Here is a 19,435-nt window from a genome sequence, read left to right as displayed (position 1 = left end):
AATGTTTAGCTTGCAAAACCACTATAAATTATGAAACTTGACATCGAAGTGCGTAATACTGTTAACAGTTTTGAGTTTTTCTGATGGATGAAATGCTTCCACACTGCAAAGTCCCCTCTTCATGTGTAATACACAGCCATGAAGGGAGCGTCTGAGAGATGAACGCCCCCACTGTCACAGGGGACCCCCGATCCGGCCCAGCTGCAGCCCAGAACCAGGCCCACGTCCCGAGCCAAAGTCACACCGTTCCCGTCACGTCGCGCTTCTCCATCGGCGCCCTGCACAATTCCTAAAGACGCCTTTCCGTCCTCTCTGGGCCGCGGTCTCCCCAGCTGCGCGTTCACCAAGCCGCGGCCTCGGCCTCCGTCGCCGGCCGCCTCCTGCAGGAGCCGGAGGAGGAACAGGAGGTCCACTCTCAGCTCCACCGCGTCACCACGTGACGCTACGCTGTACCTGCGGTGCAAAGAAACGTCACATTCCAGGATCAGTTTGTTCCTTTTTCATAAAGGTGTGGAATCCCATCTAAAACAGAGAGAGTCTTTTACCTGGTCGGTAAGTTCCTCTTCGCCAGGAAGGGGATGACCGGGCTGATGTCGAGCCGCCGCGGGTTGAAGAGCTGCAGATGAAGCTCGGCTCTGGAGGCCGTCGTCACCAAGACCTCCCTGGTGAGGACGAACTCCACACCTGCAGCTGGAGGGGGAGGGAGCAGAGCATTGGGTCCGGTTCATTCCAAAGGGAAACGCGGTGGGAAAATGTGCAGCAGGGAGGATCACACGTCACAAGGACCCAAGCCACGAATTCCCACAATTTTCAGCTTCTGATCCACAAAATAACAGCGGAAGAAACTCATGACCCAATCAATATTTCCATCCATCAGCCTCTGAAGTGAGACATTTATTTTGAACAAACAAAAGGTTGAAGAATCCAACTATGTCTCACATTATGCATATTTACACGTCTAGTTTTTACTCGTCACAATTTCCATTCTTTCCCAATTATATAAATGCAATTGATTTATTTATCCTCGTTGATCTCTACTGGAAACCTGAATAATTTATGGAGAGAATGTTGGACCCGGCGAGGATTCCTCTGTATGCCGATGACACAGTCGTCTTCTCAGCCGCAGTAATCGGGGCCTCAACACCCAGAGCGCCGCTTCACGTTTGGTTCTTCTTACTCAAAGCCAACTCGTGGCATTTATGAGCTCACCATGGTTCGGTCTGCGTCTTCCTCACATGTGGTGGCTACGCATCATTTCCTCTTTCGCAAAGCCTCTCCGGTGTCAGAGAATTGTCTTGCCTTTAAACCAAACTCTTAACTGCAACACTGTCAGTGTGGTTCTCAGCTCGACCTAAAACTGATCACATTTGCATTTCAAATGTTAGGACTCAGAACCGGCTCAGACCTTACAGTGGCACTAGCCCAGGGCTCCAAGGCTTGGGGGCGGAGGGTGTGCAACCCATAAAATAAGCAATAAAATAATTAGATTCTTGTCTCAGGCAGTTTTGACTTAATCCTTCACTGCAGTAACAGGCGCTTGTTTAAGTATCTGCTCTTTATTTTTAATCCTCCTAAATGTCACTCACTCTCAGCCTGAAACCACGTTCACAAATTGGGTCAAAAATGAGGAAAGCAGCAGTATTTCTAAATCACGTGTAATAAAACATGTGCTAACAAATGAAATCAAGGGTTGTCTAGGATTGTCCGGAAGATTTTTTTTAAAATTGAAGTTCTGCCAAATAAAAAAATGTTAAAGGTTAGTGGATGCGCCCCATCGTCACAGGAAGCTGCAGGGCCGCTTCCGGTCAGGAGGAAGGTCCAGAGGAGCTTGTATGTTCTCCCAGTGCGTCTCTCCGGCTCCTCCGTCAACGGGCCAAAAGTCAAAACCACATGAACTTGAATCTCTACACGGTTTACATAAAATTATCGGCAAGAACCGGAAGTATTTATAAGGTCGTGTTTCCTCACCTCCTCTCAGTCTGCTCTGGATCCCCTTGACGCTCCTGCAGCCCGCTCCCTCCTGACAGCAGCGGTAAACCCGCCGGATGAAGCCGAAGAGCGGCTTCCCGGGAAACACCGGACCTCGCGACGCTCCGTGTTGGAAGGGCCGCGCGCGCAGCTGCAGCACGGCGCCTCCGCGCTCGGGAGCTGGGAGCCGCCAGTTCTCCAGCCAGGCGGCTCCCAGCTCCGCGCAGCGCTCCCCGTGCGCCGCGGTGGCCACAGCGCGCCTCCACCGCCTCACCCCGGCCGTGCGTAAAACCTCTCCAAACGGTTCATCGCGGGCTCGCGGAGTCCGTAACAGAAACCCGAACGAGTCCACTGCGCGACCTGAAGCCCCGGCGTCGCTTGTGAGGAAGACGACGACAGAAACGATCCATATGCAGCTCGAAGCAGCCATGACGACACCTTCAACTCTCTGCGCTTTTTGGGGGGTTTTGAGCCGTGACTTCTCTCCTCGCGCTATATACCCCACTGACAAAGGGAATCCCGACCCTCCTCACGGTGGCTGTACCCCTTCTACCCCACCTCTCTCTCTTTTTTTGTCCCTGCGCCTTAACTACCCATTTGACCCCCCACCGCGTCCTTCTAATGCGCCTACATAATGAGGCGCCCCAAAGCGCGCCGACCGGGTCCATTCAAATTCAGCCAATCAGCTAATGACCCTAATCAGCGCGCGATTGGAGCAGGCTTGTTTACGGCACATTGAAACCCCAACACGGCAGAACAAAACGTAAACTCACACATCAGTGTTTGGTTTTTACACATGCTGCTGCTTCTTTATTTATTTATTTAGCTTGAATCCTTTGGGAAAATAAATGAGAAGGGGAAAAAAAATGGAGGTAAAATTTGAGGGTCATCTCAAATTGCTGCTCTCAACATGAAGAGACTAAAGCTCCTCACACAAAGCCTGAAGTCTGAGCCATTTACTGCAACTCCTTCAAAGGATTGACAGATCACAGTACCTCACTTAAACAAAAAACAACAACAGCGAGAAGATCTGGGAAATATTTGATGGTTTTATTACCAATAAACACAAAGGTTGCAGCGACGCCATTAATAAACATGCCGTTGCTTTTCGTCTTGTCAGAAGAAATAGAAAATACAGGAGCAACGTAATCTGCTGCAAAACAGAAAGTATCGCCAGCATGGGAATGTACAGTGTGTAAACAGACTCTTAAGAGACTCTTAAGCCCACGTATTACAGTAAAGCGATGTATAAATGACCCAAACTGAGGATGAACGCCGAAAGCGACTTCAAAAGTATTCACACCTCTTAACTTTTCTGGCATTTCGTCGCAATGAGCCGATGCTGGAAAGCGTTTGCTCTCGGTCTTAAAGGGAATGTCTCTTTCAGCTTCGTACATCTTAAGACTGAACATTTTGCGACGTCTTCTTGGTCAGACTTTGACTAGGCCATTTCAAAACCTGACTATGCTCTGATCTAAATCATTGCATTATAGATTGCTATATAACAAATTTTAAAAAAGGCACTGTTAGCTTTTCTGTTTAAATATTTAAGGCAGTAATAACGTTTGGAAACAAAGTGCGTCTTACCGTAGAATAGTCAGTGTGTTCAGGGGAAGTTCAGCAGGAACGACAGAAAACATTTTATCAAGGACAAAAGCTTGATCAAAATCCTTCAGCGGGTTCTTTTTCTATTCATTTGTTTGTTAAACGGAGTTCTGAATCCTGCCGTCCGTTCACAGCAGGTTGACCCCGTGTTTGAGGAGTCTGTGCCGGGCCTTGCTGGGCAGCGAGAAGGCGCTGTCCTGCTGGTTGGGAATGCCCGAGTTCCTCATGGATCCGCCGTGCTGCTGGAAGTAGGTCTCCTGCGCCACACTGCGGGCGCCGTACACAGCTGTGCCGGCGCTCCTGTGGTGACGAAAAAAGCTCTATACATCAAACATGACTTAAAAGAAATTTGACATGACTTAAAAGAAATTTGACTTTGTAATTCAGTGCCTGGAAATTGGACCCTGTCTCTTTAAAAACTCCGCCTTCAGGAGGTCGTCACATCGTCGTTCCTCTGTTAACTCTTTAACAACATTTCTACCAGCGTCTTACTGACTAGTAGCTCGTATAAAGAGCTCAGCAGATGGCGTTTCAGCAGGTGTTGCCAATTGTTGCTGGCTAGTCTGAAGGAGCTGAGTGGGGGAGTGTGCTGTGAGGCGGCAGCGTGGAAACTGCAGCTCTGAGGAGGAGCTGCGTCTCGAAGGTGGCCGTTCAACTTTGCGCAGTTGAATGGAGGCCGTGGAGATTAAAAGATTTCTCAAATATTCATTACTGACTCAAAGCCAACACTGCAGCAGATGAAGGAAGAACATTGCAACACAACGTTAAGCTAAAAAAAAGTCAATTTCACATGATGCTCCTCCATTAAGACAAGACATTAAAAAACGTACATCATGAATGTTAAACACGGAGAACCTGACAAAAAAAAACTCCTCCCCCGACCTCAGCTGTGCTGACCTGATAATAGCCTCCTGCAGAGTCTCAGTGTCAGAGAAATGCGAGTGGAGAAGCGATGTGGCTCGGACAAAGGGATACTCCGGGGCTCCCCCTGGTCGGCCAGACATGTTGGCTGCAGACACACACAATGACACAGGACCATTAACCCGGCCTGAGCATGTCTCCTGCACAAAGGAATGCTGATCACAGTTTTACTAATTAGCCGTTAGCTCATTCAATGGCAAGACTCCCTCCTCAGATCCCGGCTTGTGCTTGCTCTGGCAGAAAAAGTTCAAACCTGGAAGATGTCTTACTTGTCAGAGTGCTCTGGACGGAGTCGTAATGGGCGAATAAGTAAGGCCCCGCGGCGCCTGGGGCCACAGGAGATATGGCCCTGAGGTGGGCCTCCAGTCCATTGAGCGAAGCCAGGCTGCTGTGGTTCTGGACATGGGCCACAAAAACAGGGTCAGTGTAATGTCAGAAAAAGCTTGAGAATGGCGTCTACGTATAGAGGTCGTTTTCCTCACCACTTCCTCCAGGGAGGCAGAGTCGCCCATGAAACGAGGTTCTACCAGCAGAGCCAGCACCAGACTGTTGACCCGGTGCACGTACAGGACCATGGGGATCAGAGGACTCTCCTCCAGGCTGTCGAAAGAGCAGGAACCAGAAGAAGGCTGCCTCATCGCCGCCTTGTGACCTCTGGGCTTCCTGCAGCAGACTCTGCTCTCTTCCACTGCCATCTTTTCGTTAAGATGGAGGGATTCCTCGAACGCCGAGCCATCTCCTTCGCTGGGCATCTGGCTAACTCCACCTCCGCCGCTGTGAAGACTGTGACAGTGCGACTCGTCCGGTGTTCCTCCCTCCGCTTGATGAGCGTTCCCTCCATAAGAAAAACGGTGGATCGGTGACGGAGGAGACGGGTCGGGGGAGTTCCCAGAAGAACCTTGTGACGGAGCCGGACAAAACACGGAGTCTTCGGAGCCCGACGTGTGCGGGCTGAAGGACGCCCTCTGAGGGGACTGACAGGATGCTGGACGAGACGGCGTCGACTCTGATGACGGGGTGTCCGATAAAGTTCTGGAAAGCCTGGTCTTCTTTGGGGGAGCGTCTTTCTCCGGAGCAGAGTGGGAACTGGAGTGAAGAAAACCGAACCGTCAAAACTCTCTTTTTAAGACGTTTGACTGCATCAGATGTGTTCTGTTGAGTGGAGGTGAGGTATGAGCGATATGTGTCGCGTCACAGACTGGGCCAGACTTTACGAAGGGCTTATGGGGCGGTCGCCCAGGGCAACAATTTTCTGGAAGAGACCAGTTCTTTTATATGTATACATATTGGTTCATGTCAGGTGAGATGTAATGATCATTTTAGATTTTTATTCATTTAATAGTCATTTTTGGGGGGGTGTCTAAGGCACAGGTGTCGTACTCCAGCCCTCAAGAGCCGCAGTCCTGCAGTTTTTAGATGTGCCACAGGTACAAAACACTGGAATCAAATGGCTTAATTACCTCCTCCTTGTTTAGATCAGTTCTCCAGAGCCTTGCTAATGACCTAATTATTCTATTCCGGTGGGGCAGCAGAGGCACATAAAAGTTGCAGGGCAGCAGCCCTCCAGGACTGGTGTTTGACACCTGTGCTCTATTGTATATGTGCTGTATAAATCCTACCATCATTAGTTCAAAACTAATTAGATCTACCTATTAAAGTACTATAATTTGCATTAGCAAGTTCACTTTTATGTAGTGGATAGAGAAACAAAACAGTCTCAAAATTCCCTGCTAACATTGACATTGATTACAATCAATGAACAGTGAGGCGCACAGAAAAAGATAGGCAAGTTTTTACTTTTTTGTTTGAATCCAGAGTTTTGAGTTGGGAATCTAAAAGCACACTGCCGGGGCAGAAATGGATCATTCTACTCTAAACTGAGATTCTCCAAAACATGTCACGAGACAAGACAGGAAAACTCTACCTGGATATTTTGTCGACGGGAGCAGATTGCAGGTACTGAAGCTCAGACGGCGTCAGGAACACGGCAGTGGAGCTGACCGGCCCGCCGTCTGATGTCGGCGTGCTCCTTCCACTCGACCTCTGCGTCTTTGTACAAAAAAAAGTAAATAACAGGAGCTTAATTTCTTACTAATAGGATGGTCTGGGTTTCATCTGAACTCTTTTGTCAATGTTAATATAACCACAGATAAAATGAGCAGTTGTTGGGAGGCTAAAAGCTACTAAGCTAGCTCCTTAGACTAGCTTAGCTAGACACATGGTATGCTAGCGGATTAAATCTTCAATAATTACAGAAAAATATGTCTTATTTTTATGTTTTGCTCTTTTATAAATAAAAATCACAAACTGTAAAGAGATTTAGTTTCAATGTCGTCAACTAAATGAAGTTTTAATGTTTTAAAGTATTCTTAAGCTAATTCTTTAGACCTTCAAATGAACCCAGTATCAGCAAAAAAATATATTTCTCTGTCTGCCCAAATCTAATATGTACATTATTGTCACAACATGTGAAAAAAATAAAACTTTAGTTATGGAAAAATACTAAACCTCCAGCCAGGTTTAATACTAAACCAGCTTCCATGACAGAACAAGAATATACAAAGGACAGTAATAAACATGGGTTAGTAACTAGTATTAACATACCAACATGTTGTACAGTAATTTTCTAAAAACTTAAAGACATAGTACCAGAGTAACAAGAGAATAAAATACTGGAGAAATGCCCTGCAACCACATGTTGTTAAGATATCAGATAAATACAATGTTACTCAAATTCAAACAGTAAATGTATGTTGTAAATTTGTTATAAGAATAATAGTTGCTGTCTTTTGGTTGCTTTACTGTCAGAATCTGAAACTGTTCGACGCCCAGACAGCAAAAAGCATTTTGAAGAACAAGTCTAGCACTTTGCCTTCCATCCACTTGTCCCTAAGGGGCTGCCATCAAATTAACAGAGCCAAACAGCCGCATTATTGCAAAGCAAAACATGAAGTATTGATTTCGCACATCAACTACCAAAAACCACGATCATCTACATCCTCGCACGTCTAACTTCCACTAAATAGGCAGCAATTATGTTTCTTTCGATCTTTATAGTGAAAGTGAAACATTTCACTCTGTGGATAGAAATGGCTGTTGTACACGTTCTGCCGTAAGGCACATTGTGAAACATTTCTTGAGGTACGCTAATCGCCAAAAACCTTTTAGGAGAAAGCCTATTATATTACAATGTAATAAGACACAAAAGTCAAAGATCTGGTCATTTAAATCCAGGTTCTGTAAACAGAAGATCCAGATTTGTTTTGGCCACGTGAAGAAAAACAAGACTGACAGATTGCAGAGGAAGAAACTGCTGTTAAGCATAATGGTAGAACATAGAAATATTATGGAAATATTATGCTCCAGTAACTTTCAGTGGACCACAAATTTAGTATCTTCAGAGATTAATAAGGGAAGTCATATGTTAAAAAAAAAAGTCTGACTGAAATATTTGGCCCCATCTGATTTAAGTTCTACCTATATGTTTTGTTTCTTTGCCAAGGCTCTCCAAAATGTACATGTACAACTACTCCAACACTTGATTACGGCAACATTCAAACACAATATTTCCTACCTTAGTGTAGTTTTCACTCTCATGCACCATGACCTTTATCGTCAGCTGTGGAGGCATTTGTGTGCTGACAACTCTTGAAGAGATAAATAAAAAGTTAGATATATGTAAAAGAAAAAAAAGACAACAAATAACTGGTTTGCCCTCTTAAAACATCAGCTCACCTCCCTCTAAAGAGAACACAGCCAGCTAACACCAGGGGGCAGCGCTGGCACGCCTGGAGAATGAGGGCAGCTTTGAGGAGAAGAAGTGGGTCAACCTGAGAAGAAGCATGGAAGTAGTTATATTTCAGGCCCTGCAGGAAGAAAACTGACGGTTTTAAATTTTTTAAACAGAGTATGGTATGAAAAATGGCATGGTATTTTCTTATATAAGAGTAGGTCATGTGTCTGTTTTCAGAAACACAAAACAGACAGAGACACACCACTGCAGACTTGAATATGGCTCTACAAAGTATTGGCCCAGACGGGGGCTGAACACAAACCGAATGGTTTGTACCAAAGGAGCCACAGCTAGTTATTCTGTGTAAAGAAATTAACATGTGAAGAATGATATTTCTGTTTAGACTTTTTTTTAATTGACCACATACAGCAGAGGAGCAGAGCAAAGTTATTTTAATTTTGAACCGTATCAAAACTAGATGCTCTTAAAGGGCCAGTTGTGCCAGAATATATTAATAAAACCAACAAATGGTTGCTTGTTTTAGTGGTTTTATTTGCAATCAAACTTGTAGATTTTGTGGTGCCAATTTAGATATGTTTGTAAGGAATTTTTATATTTGCTCTAATGTATGAATGTAACTTCCTATTACTCGCCACATCAATTATGGATTATAACTTGACATCAAGTAAGGCTGAGGCAGCAGTCACTTAAACTCAATGTTTTTCACCAATTTTGAAAAAATTTGCAGTAAAAATTGCGAGGGACAAGAAATGCGGAGATTTGTTTATTGTGCAGATTTGTGAAAACCAGAAGGACTCATTGATTTAATTTGGAGTCTAGAGGGCCACATAAAAAGCTATGGCGGGCCAGATTTGGCCCCCGGGCCTTGAGTTTGACACATGTGACATATAGCATCCTAATAGTTTAAGACAGAATTTCTTTTTACTACCCGCAAGTCACATTCATCAAAATGGCAAGAAAAAAAATATTTTTCTGAGTCAAAACAATTTAACTATGTCGCTGTACTAAAATGTCGCTTGTAAATTGCTTATTCTCAAATTCAGCGTTTCTGGAGACTTGTAGATTGTGGTTTTGGTTTGGTTTTCAGGGACGTTTCATGGAAACCTTCTTTTTTTCTTTGCATTACTAAGAAATATTAAATCATTAAAGTTTGTTATGGGAAATGTGATGGATTTTTCATTCAATAAAAAAATCTGCATGATTTTCAAGTTACTGCATCCTGCTTATGTTAACAAGCATCAAGACGTAAGCAAGGTAAGCATGCAAGACAGAGACATTTGCACAGTTTATTGAGACACGCCGAGCACAACACCACAGGACCATTTCACAGAGTCACATCCTGTCTCATCATCAGCGGAGCAAGATAAGAAACAAGCAGCCGAAAGCAGAACCCTGGTGACATTTGCTTACGTTTGTCAGGTCTAGGGTTCGCACGCTTTGTAAGATGTAGTGCAACTCGGACGGTCCGGACAGAACATGGGAAAGGTACCGCGCCCACTCAGCGGCCAGAGTTTCCTTACTGTGGAGCTGCAGAGAAAACCAAATTCACTTCACAGAATGCAGGGGGGGAAACAGATTTTAGAAACCAGCAATCAAGTCCGAAATCTGAGCATAGTGACGGATTCAGACCCGAACCTTCAGAGACGCGTAAAGGCAGATACAAAGTCAGCCTTCTATCACCTGATGAACATTTCAAGGACTAAAGAACTAATGTCCCAGCAAGACCTGTGGGTCTCACCTGTTGCGTTCATTTTCCCCATAGGACACAAACATTTTTAAAATTTGTAAAATTTTTAGTGCATTAGGAAAACACACATTTTTCACAGATGAGAGATAGTTAAGGAGAAATTTTCTGATTCAAATATCTGGCTGATATCTCTTGAAAAACATAAGCACACCCTTAACTTTTACACTTTGTTAGATATTTAGTTTGCTGCGATGCTTCCTAGACAATCAAATATGGCGGAGTTACACCGGCCTTACCTGATAGCTCTGGCGAACAGAGCCGCTGTAGAAACAGAAGAGGTTGATGAGATGATCCAGGAGCTCACAGACGCTGACAGTAGGGACGTCCATGGAACAACCAAACGCCTTAGAGAGAACACACACACACACACAAAAAAACACACATGGTTGAAAAGTAATGCAATAAATAAATAAATAAATAAACAACTGTAGATTAAGTTGCACCCATTGGAGAGCTCTTACCCAGAAGAAGTCATCCTTCATGCGGATGGCGAACTTGCAGCGACGCAGCCTCAGGACGCGTACAGCGGAGGAGGAAAGCTCAGAGACACAGCGGCCCACTCCTGCAAGCTGACCACACAGCAGGTCCTGCTTGTCCATAGGAGTCTGAGGTGACAAAAGGGGCAAAAGGCCTTTAGAAGGGGATATGATTATTTATCACAGTGTCTGCACATCTGTAAAAAGTCTGAAAATCCATTCAAAATGAAGACCTTAAAACGTCTTAAAGTGAGTTGGCCATAAATACCTTTATCACAGGTCTTAAATTGTGCCGTAACAGGACTATTTAATCTCATATTGTTTCATGAGACTTTTGTGTATGGCAATAGATTCAGTCGCGCGTAGGGATTTTCATAGCGTCCTGTGGTTGAAGCTACCGCCCACTAGCTGCCAATGTACACTAGCTGCTACCGCCTACTAGCTGCTAACGTACCTTAGCTGCTAATGCACCCTAGCTGCTAATGTACACTAGCTGCTAATGTACACTAGCTGTTAATGTACACTAGCTGCTAACATATCCTAGCTGCTAATGCACCCTAGCTGCTAATGTACACTAGCTGCTAATGCACCCTAGCTGCTAATGTACACTAGCTGCTGACGTACCCTAGCTGCTAATGCACGGTAGCTGCTAACATACCCTAGCTGCTAACGTACACTAGCTGCTAACGTACACTAGCTAGCTAGCTTTTTGCGTCTAGTGGATATGTTTGTCGCCACCAACTTACTGCTGTTGCCAACCCCTAATAGCCTTAGGTGCATTTCTAAGGTTAAGGCTATAGAGAGCCATGAAAAACACAAAGTCACTGCCAGGAGCTACAAACAGACCCCGGACATTTTGATGTTTTTGTTATGCTCTATTTTAACAAAACAATCCCCCTAAACATCCATTATATTTATAGTTTTTTCATCTTAAAATGTATTAAAGAAGGCATTAAAAAAGTCTTAAATTTAACTTGGTGAAACCTACGGATACCCTGTTTGTATTTTATGGCTCCTGTGAGGTTCCTGACACACCTCCTCGGGGTAGAAGTAGCAGATGCCGTCCCTGGTGGGGTCCCCCTCTCCTCTGACCTTTGACCCGTCATAGAGGAAGAAGTATCTGCACCTGCAACACCAGCAAACAGTCCTTTCAAGGTGGTGGAGGGGATTCGGAGAAAAGTTAGCTGTTGCTCTGAAGCCAGGAAGTCACAGCAATGCAGATGAAGGATGTGCAGGACAGGTTAACAGATCAAATGGGTCCGATCGGGTTTTACCTCCTTGCGTCTGGCGGCTTGAGCTCAGCCATAAGTTTTTCCTCAGTGGTCGACCATGGGTTTCCTCCTGCAGGCTGAGGATGCACTTTGACAGAAACTATAGCGGCGAATTCGCAAACTGTTTGCGCAAATTGTCCGCCGTTTTGCGCCAACAAAACAAAAACAAAGGGAAGAGCGGGCGCTTTCCTGAACTTTAAATGTCACTCAGCGACTCTTTCTGTGAACGTAAACCAGCTTATAGAGCTGACAGTGCCGCTTGAGGAATGCAGGGCAGTCACACGGAGTAGGAGTCATGTGAAAGTATGGGAAGCACGGAAGGACAAACTTCTTCGGAATTCAGACGGCGCTTTTAGCAGTGATGCTCATGATAGCTAGATTTTATATCGACGGTTTGACATGTAAATAACCTCCTGAATTAAACTGCTCCTATATTAGTTGATTTGTTGTGTATAAATTACTGTAGCGTGAGTCTAGAAGTTGATATGTACAAATTTAAAGACAAAGGGAATTGTCATTAATCCCTCTTAATGACAATTCATTGCTAATGCTAATTACAGAGTGAATGTAGATGGTTTTGCTGTTTTTTGTTGTTGTTTTTTTTTGTCCTTACAACGCCTCCAACAAAGCCAGTTCTCCTTGGGATATCAATAAAAACTGAACTGAACCATCAGTTCAATTCTAATCAAACATGTTTGGGTGGAATTTTTACTAGCCTCATTCGTGTTGTTGGGAATATTCTATTTCTTACTGTAAATTCATTTTAAAACATAATATTCCAATTTGTTTTGTTTTTTTAATTGCCAACTGTTCAATCATAAAAAATTATTTTAGAAGCACAAAAGCACCACTGAAGAGAGCAACAAAAACACACCTTTTATTTAGGGTGAAAAAAGCGTAAAAAGTGACTGAATGAAATCACGACCATCGTGTCAACGTTAGCAGCTTTTATTTAATTTTTATGTGAGTAAATAAGCAGCATCCTCTGAGCGGTCATTTAAAACCCTTCAGATCCTGTTTTCAGCGCTCGATTAAAAATCCTAGATGAGCCGCCATGGCGTGGGCGCGCGCGACCCACGGACATGAGTACGCCTCCGTGAGCGGGTCGGCCAGTTGCTGCGATACGTCACAGCGTCCGCCATATTGAATGTGGCCTATGTGCCGGTAAGCTGATACAAATAAATGGACCAAACTTCAGAAAGTGCCGTTCTACAAAGTATTCTAAGTGAATGTCTGTCATTGGCACATTCTCTCACACACTCTAATAGATTTGGTAATCAAATAAATGAGTACAGACAGAGTTTCTAACTTTCGACGTGATTATTTAATTGTTTTGGGGGGATTTCTGAATAAAGAGCACAACGTTTTTATTTGATAGAAATTATTCTCATAGTGTTTATATTGACATTGATGAGCAGACACATACTTTACACTGTTTTATCAACGAACATATTTATATGATTCCATGTTAAAATAATTCTAACAGAGTAAATTATTTTTATTTAATTACACAAGCTGCATTGATACACTAATCCTTCAGACTGGCATATTTCAAAAGACACAAAAAGTGAGCGAATAAAACACATTTATTTATTATACTGGGAACATTGGCCACAGTCTGCTGGTCACACTGGGAGAACTCCAATGACGTCATGGCACAAAGCCCAGGACAAAAGAGAAATGATCCAAGAGTGTCATAGAAAATACATGTATTTTTCCTTCACATTCAGAAAAAAGACACTTTCAGCATGTCTGACTCATAGCATCTTTATAACATAGCTAAACACCGGCATAGTGAAGCCGAGCTGTGAAACAGAAGAACAGCAGCTCCAGCTCTGACCCTGACTGACCTCTCCTCACAAAATCCCCTGGTTTTTAATGCACTCCCTCTCTGTCAGCGGTTTCTCATCAGCCATCTCTCATTAGCAAACAATCAGCAGTTGCTTCGGGTCAATTTAGCCACATAGAAAATATTTCTCGGTTGTTTCTGGCCGCAAAGTCCAGTAATTCTGCTCTTTCATCCCTACCTGCGAAAGGCAATGCCAGCAAATCCAGTCTGTATTGTAAAACTGTTGAAACAAGTCCGCACATCGCAGGACTAACGGAGCTCCCGACGCTCTGCTGCCACACACAAGATGGCGGCGCCGTAACGTCGGACTCGGCGCTCAGTGATGCGTCGCCGCAGCCTGCGGATCTGTGGAACCAACGGCCGCGTTGATAGGAGATGCTCCGACAGAGAAACGACTGGACAGATTTCGATGTTCTGGCTTCAACCCCTGTGTATTTTCTGGGTTTCGTGCTGCCTCCGAGTATTTAAAACCGGAGCGGTCCTCGCTGCGGATCCGCTGGAGAAAGGCCAGGCCTCCTCACAGCGCCGCGGACGGATTCGGGACTCCTAAATACACCTGATGTGGTAGAATAATCTGATGGCTGAGAACCCTTCATGTATTCACAACAGGAGACACATTTTTATGACAAACTAGTGATTTAGAAACTACATACAAAAAATCATGAAATTAAAAAAAAGGAGAAATAAATACAAATGTACTTACAGCAGTACAGAAACACACAATTTTTTTTCAAACGGAACATGACTGAAGAATTCCAGTGTTATTGAACATGATTGCATAAAAATGAAAGAATTAAACATCAAAATACAGTAGAAAGACAATGTTTGAAAAAAAAGACTAAAATAAACCCGAATGTCTCACTGTTTACATAATTCTAGATATGAATGAGGTCACTACAACATGTCCACACTGCACAATAAATTAAAACAAAACAGGTCCAGTCATCCGAGGACAACGTGTACTTTGTAAACTGCAACCAAAACAGTACATGTAAATGCATTTAATAACTTATTTTCGGCCTATAATATTGTCTCCTAAAATTCCACAACAGTAAGAAAGATTCTAATGTTTACAATGCAGTATTTTGTGCTGTTAGCGTTTCCTGTTGCCCAACTGAACAGTCAGATGTCAAGTCATTGAAAAAGTGCAGCATTGGGAAGGTGAGAGTTCGATCAACCCTATAAAATCATTTGGAAGTGATCTCCAACTTACAGCAGAACTATATCCTATAAACATCAAAAACAATTTGCCAGGACTCTGAGACGACGCTGGCATATATATCTGAGTGTGGCGTCTAAAAACCTTCTTGACGCTGCTCCCTTTCTTCTAGCGACACTACAGTAGGATAAACACAGTCAAACCTAACGCAGGGTAGCAAATGCACAATATTCCTATAAACCTGTCTACCTCACTACAGACATGGCAGCCCACTTCTACAGCTGCTGCAGGCTCCAAACGCAGGATTCAGTCGTCGCTCAGAAGGATTACACCTGCACGTACATTTCAGTAACTCAGAGATCAGAGTTTCACCAGTTCAAGTTGAAAAGTGAAACTCAAACAGGCTGGTGCGTTTCAAGCGTTTGTTTTTGTCACTTTTAATGACCGTGGGGTACAGATAATGAAATCCTCACTTTCAGTTTCTGTGTAAATTAGAATGTTACTTAGGAGTAATAAATGAAAAGCTGCGAGCTGGCTGTTCTGATAACGGTGCCCACGCAAATGGATGAAAAACTGAGTGGAAAGAAAACATGATGTATTAAATATAGCAATTGTAGGGGGACAGGAGGATTCCCAAGGTGTCAGAGTTTAAAAAAGACAGAAATGACTGGACTGTGGCCCAACGGTTCATCCTTTTTGCTTTCTCTTTTTTTTTTTCTTCTCAAAACTGAATTATGGTTTAAAATTAGCCGTAAACCATAATCAATAAAGCAAAGAGAAATGAATACTTAACATATTAGTTTCTGGAAATATGTGCTTTTATCTTTTGAAACCGATTTACCGAAATAAATACATTTTTCAGTTGGACTCTAATTCGTTGAGATTCAAGGAAGACGCTGAAGACCATTTAGCTTATAAGCAAAACTTCACTGGTGTTTGAGGCTTCAAGCCGAGAAGGTTTTGTCTGAGTTGTGCGATGATCATCTTTAAATAACTAAAAATAAATAAATAAATAATCAAAAGAATTTTAATGCCAGTTAAATTCACTATTAAAACACTATAAAAATGTGAAATTGAGCTTATTGTATGTAAACTTGACTACAATTGTGAAGGTGTTTTTAGATCCACGTTCTCTATGAGAACCAAAGATATTGGACGCCACCTGCTGGCGAAAATCAGCAGCTAAGCTTGCCCATGCTTCGGGCTCGGATGAGACTGAATCGTAACAACGTGGTAAATCTATTATAGCGCTAAAGTTCTGATTCTCACAGTCACATCAGCTGTTTATCCAGAAGCAGGATCTCCTTTTCCAGCTTCTTCATCTTCAGTGCTCTGTAGGCCATCTCCTGGTCCCGATTCTCCATCTCCTTTTTGAGGTAACAGCAGTAAAGGAACCTTAGTTCATCGGTCTGCTTCTGGAAACACATAAGCAGAGATACGTAGAGTACCCAAAAGATCGTTCTCAAGTAAGAGCAGCTCTTACTCTTTACTTCATAATACAATTACTCAGAGAAAAGCCAAAAGTACAGCGTTCTCGTTCAAAAGAAAACGGTAACTCAAGTCAATGCAATTGAGGAAATGCAACTCTGAATGTAGGTCTCCTGAACAGCACTTGTATAATTGTTGTTTCTTTTCACTTATTTAATGTGTCTGGCGCTGAATCCTGACTCTCACCTCAGCACGCCTGGTCCTGCTTGTGGCCCCTGCTGGGCTGCCGACCTCCTGAAAACTGCTGTTCTGCACATCCTTCATTAAAAGGAAACACCAAAATTCAGTGTAGGGGAAAAAAAAAAAAAAGTGGATAAATTGGTTGATGAAGCAGGTGTAGAGGTGTCTACCCCGTCAAAATGAGCCTCGCTGTTGTCCGTCTCATCGCCGCTCAGGCTCTCTGGCTCCGTCTTTGTGACGGGCAGGAGGAGGACCGGATGGCCTGACATTTTCATCATGTCGGCAACGTTAGAGTCCGTTGTCTCCAAATGCAGCGACATTTAAAGAGACTTGACTTAAACTTACCACTCATAAAGGAGCTGTCGGATCCGCCGATGGGGCCGATGCAGGCGCCTCCGGGTAGGACCTCCACCCTCATGGTGTTTTCTCTGCTGTGCGCCCCGTCCTCCTCCGCTGAGGTCAGAGAGGGGCTTCCCGACCCTCCCTCGGTCCTCAGCACCTCGGCCCTTTTCCTCTTTGCTGTGCAAGTGCGAATTGGAGGGCAAACGTTTGAGCACAGGCTTGCGAAATGGAATGAATTTACAAATCAGTCGCTAAGCAAAAGGTCTGACAATGAGTGCAAACAAGTATCAGGCAGAAGGGCGTCTAACACTTGGGTCTGTTGTTTCCCACCTGTTTGGATGATGTTCTTGTGTTTGACTTTCACCTGCTGCCATGTTCTTTTGTAGCCACTGTCTGAAACCCTGAGTCAGAAAAAAAAAAACAGGTATTACTTCATGTACTGCTTAGATAATGAAACTATATCAGCATTTCCCAGTGTATTATAAGCCTGGCGGGCTACCAGGCTTTACTTGTGTCCCCACGAGGCTAAGCACTGCTTATTTAAATTTTTTTTGAATGTTTGCATTTTTAAGACTATAAGCTGATGTTCAGATATCAATCTTCCAATAACATATGACTATCAAGTGATATTTTCAAACTTCCTGTCAATTAAAAAAAAAAAAAGTAACTCAAAAACACAACACGCCGGGTGCCCCAACCACCGGGCTCAGCAAGTTTTCTGGGGGAAACCTTGTCTAATTTACTATAGAAAATAAAAGCATTGTCACCCCTTGAATTTTTATTTTTTTTACATTGCGTCGCATTGCAACAACAAATAGTGTCCAAAGTTAGTCCTCAAAGGTTCTGTTCCTGTTCAACCCTAACAATCAGGTGTAGCCGGCGTATGGCCATATAAACTAAAAGGACAGGCAAGAAAATTAGTCAAAGAAGCAATTAAGAGGCCCGTTGTAACTCTGGAGGAACTGCAGAGATTAATTGCTCGGGTGGAACGACATAGACGAGTCGTGCATTGAATTGATCTGCGTTTAGGAAAGAAACTGTTGAAGGAAAAGTCATGAGAAATCTTATTAGCCACAAGCTGGTGCAAAGTAAAAATGAGCAAAAAGGTAACCAGACGTCAAATCCGCCTAAAAAAAAAAAGCAGTCTGTTGGAGACTGTAACGTGACAAAGTAGGTTAGAGGTCAAGGGGCGATGCACAGAATGGAGACGGGATGAAAGAGCAGAATGTTTGCAGGATGTTTTCAAATGAGGGTGATGGGGAGTGCATTCGGTGCTCTCACGCGTTGATTTTGTCAGCAATCCTTTGCCAGGCCTCCTCCCTCAGCTTGGAGGCGCTGGTTGTGTTGGATTTGGCTGTCAGGATCTCTCGCTCTTCTTCATACAGCTTCAGAATAAGTTCTTGCTCCTTGGAGCTGAAGAAATGAGCCCTCTCCTGCTTTTTATTCATCAGGTAATCTGTGATAATTTAAAAAAAAACAGGAAAAAAAAAAAGAAGTGAGTGTACTTTGTTTTGTTTTTTTTTATCAGATGTATGTTTGCTGTCTAAAACTCCCGCCTCCTCACCTCTGTCTGCGTTCATCATCATCATCGTCATCATCGTGATCCGGGTCTCGACGTGCGATTGCTCTCCCCTGTGCGGCGGAGCGAGGGAGCGCGCGCACTGATCCGAGATGTTTCAATGCTAGATTTAGTAATCAAGTCGTAATCCGCTGCAGGGGGGTGCGGAAAAAAACGCCGCGAAACCGAGACCGGTTGGCGCCACGGCTCGATTCGGGATCCGTGACGTTGCCAAACGGTTGCCCGGGAGACGGAACCGAGGAACGGTGGCCGCTGTCACAGGATCGGGATATCGACAAGCTTTGTTAACCCCGGATTTTCTAATTCGGCTTAAGGCGCGTTCACGTGCAGGAGGTGGAGTCTAGAACAAAGACCGAATCTCACGTAGCGCGGCGTCGCGTCATTTGATGACGTCGTTAAGCGGTTCTTGCGCCGTGAGGAGGCACTAAACGGGCTGGGAAAGAGCCAGACTCAGCGCCGTTTCCGCTCTCAGGTGAAAATGGCGTCTCGATGCGACTCGGCCTGACCTCCAGCTGGGCTCCAACTTGGCCGCCATGCTGTTTCTGCAAGCAGGGGCCTGTTTAAAGAAGCCCTCTGGAAGTGATGTGAAACTAGTGTCATGATTAAAAACATAGCTATGCTTTAGGACCACGTCAGAATTGACATAAATGCACATTTTCAGCTGCACCAAGGCATTTCATTAATGCTAAAGATACATAATTAGTCAATGTTAAACCACAATAAAACTGGCTTACCAATGAATCAGCAAATCATTCATTTCTGATCAATCATCTCAGATCAGGACCAACAGAAAAACAATCGTTTCACCCTCACAAAAACTGAAATACATCATCTTTCTTTCAGCTGTTTTCAACTAGTGGTTCCCTGAATTTAACACCTTTTTACCCAACCATCTCATTCTCCGTTTTCAAGCCAAGCCTTAATACATAATGAGCAGGCTGGACCCTATTCCAGCGTTAGTCAATTAGTAGAATAAGAGCAAAGGTACTGAAGTAAAATTCTAAAAAAAATGCATAATATGAGGAAGAATATGACTTGAGTAGATATAACTTCAATCTTTACCACCCCAACCTAAACATGTTTATGACAAGGCATT

The 19,435-nt window shown here is 43.8% G+C and overlaps 2 protein-coding genes across 4 annotated transcripts; both read right to left on the bottom strand.

Annotated features, from left to right (window-relative positions):
* Positions 1-597: 597 nt before the first annotated feature.
* hps4 (HPS4 biogenesis of lysosomal organelles complex 3 subunit 2) lies at positions 598-13,986 on the bottom strand. 3 transcript variants are annotated; one of them, XR_008607315.1, is made up of 13 exons: positions 11,746-12,040; positions 11,507-11,597; positions 10,457-10,600; positions 10,232-10,339; positions 9,659-9,775; positions 8,230-8,324; positions 8,069-8,141; positions 6,419-6,543; positions 4,977-5,580; positions 4,764-4,890; positions 4,471-4,582; positions 3,556-3,873; positions 598-690 (listed from the first exon to the last, which is right to left on the bottom strand). XR_008607315.1 is itself a non-coding variant. In XM_055050903.1 (12 exons), the coding sequence occupies exons 3-12, from the start codon at positions 10,592-10,594 to the stop codon at positions 3,702-3,704; spliced, it is 1,671 nt and encodes a 556-aa protein (XP_054906878.1). In that variant the 5' UTR covers positions 10,595-10,600; positions 11,507-11,597; positions 13,770-13,986; the 3' UTR covers positions 2,751-3,701. The 3 variants fall into 3 exon arrangements, 2 of the variants coding, with proteins under 2 accessions (XP_054906878.1, XP_054906877.1); XM_055050903.1 differs by lacking the exons at positions 598-690; positions 11,746-12,040 and adding an exon at positions 13,770-13,986 and having other exon boundaries at positions 2,751-3,873; XM_055050902.1 differs by lacking the exon at positions 598-690 and having other exon boundaries at positions 2,751-3,873.
* A 209-nt stretch (positions 13,987-14,195) lies between these two features.
* Positions 14,196-19,381, bottom strand: LOC129373002 (uncharacterized). Its single transcript, XM_055050672.1, has 7 exons — positions 18,325-19,381; positions 18,042-18,216; positions 17,091-17,161; positions 16,764-16,937; positions 16,589-16,680; positions 16,425-16,496; positions 14,196-16,165 (listed from the first exon to the last, which is right to left on the bottom strand). Exons 1-7 carry the CDS (start codon positions 18,356-18,358, stop codon positions 16,022-16,024), a joined length of 762 nt encoding a protein of 253 aa, XP_054906647.1. The 5' UTR covers positions 18,359-19,381; the 3' UTR covers positions 14,196-16,021.
* Positions 19,382-19,435: the final 54 nt, after the last annotated feature.

This window comes from Poeciliopsis prolifica, unplaced genomic scaffold, assembly GCF_027474105.1.
Source record: "Poeciliopsis prolifica strain line A6 unplaced genomic scaffold, Auburn_PproV2 SCAFFOLD031, whole genome shotgun sequence".
Lineage (NCBI taxonomy): Eukaryota > Metazoa > Chordata > Actinopteri > Cyprinodontiformes > Poeciliidae > Poeciliopsis > Poeciliopsis prolifica.
This window is presented reverse-complemented; position numbering and strand designations above follow the sequence as displayed.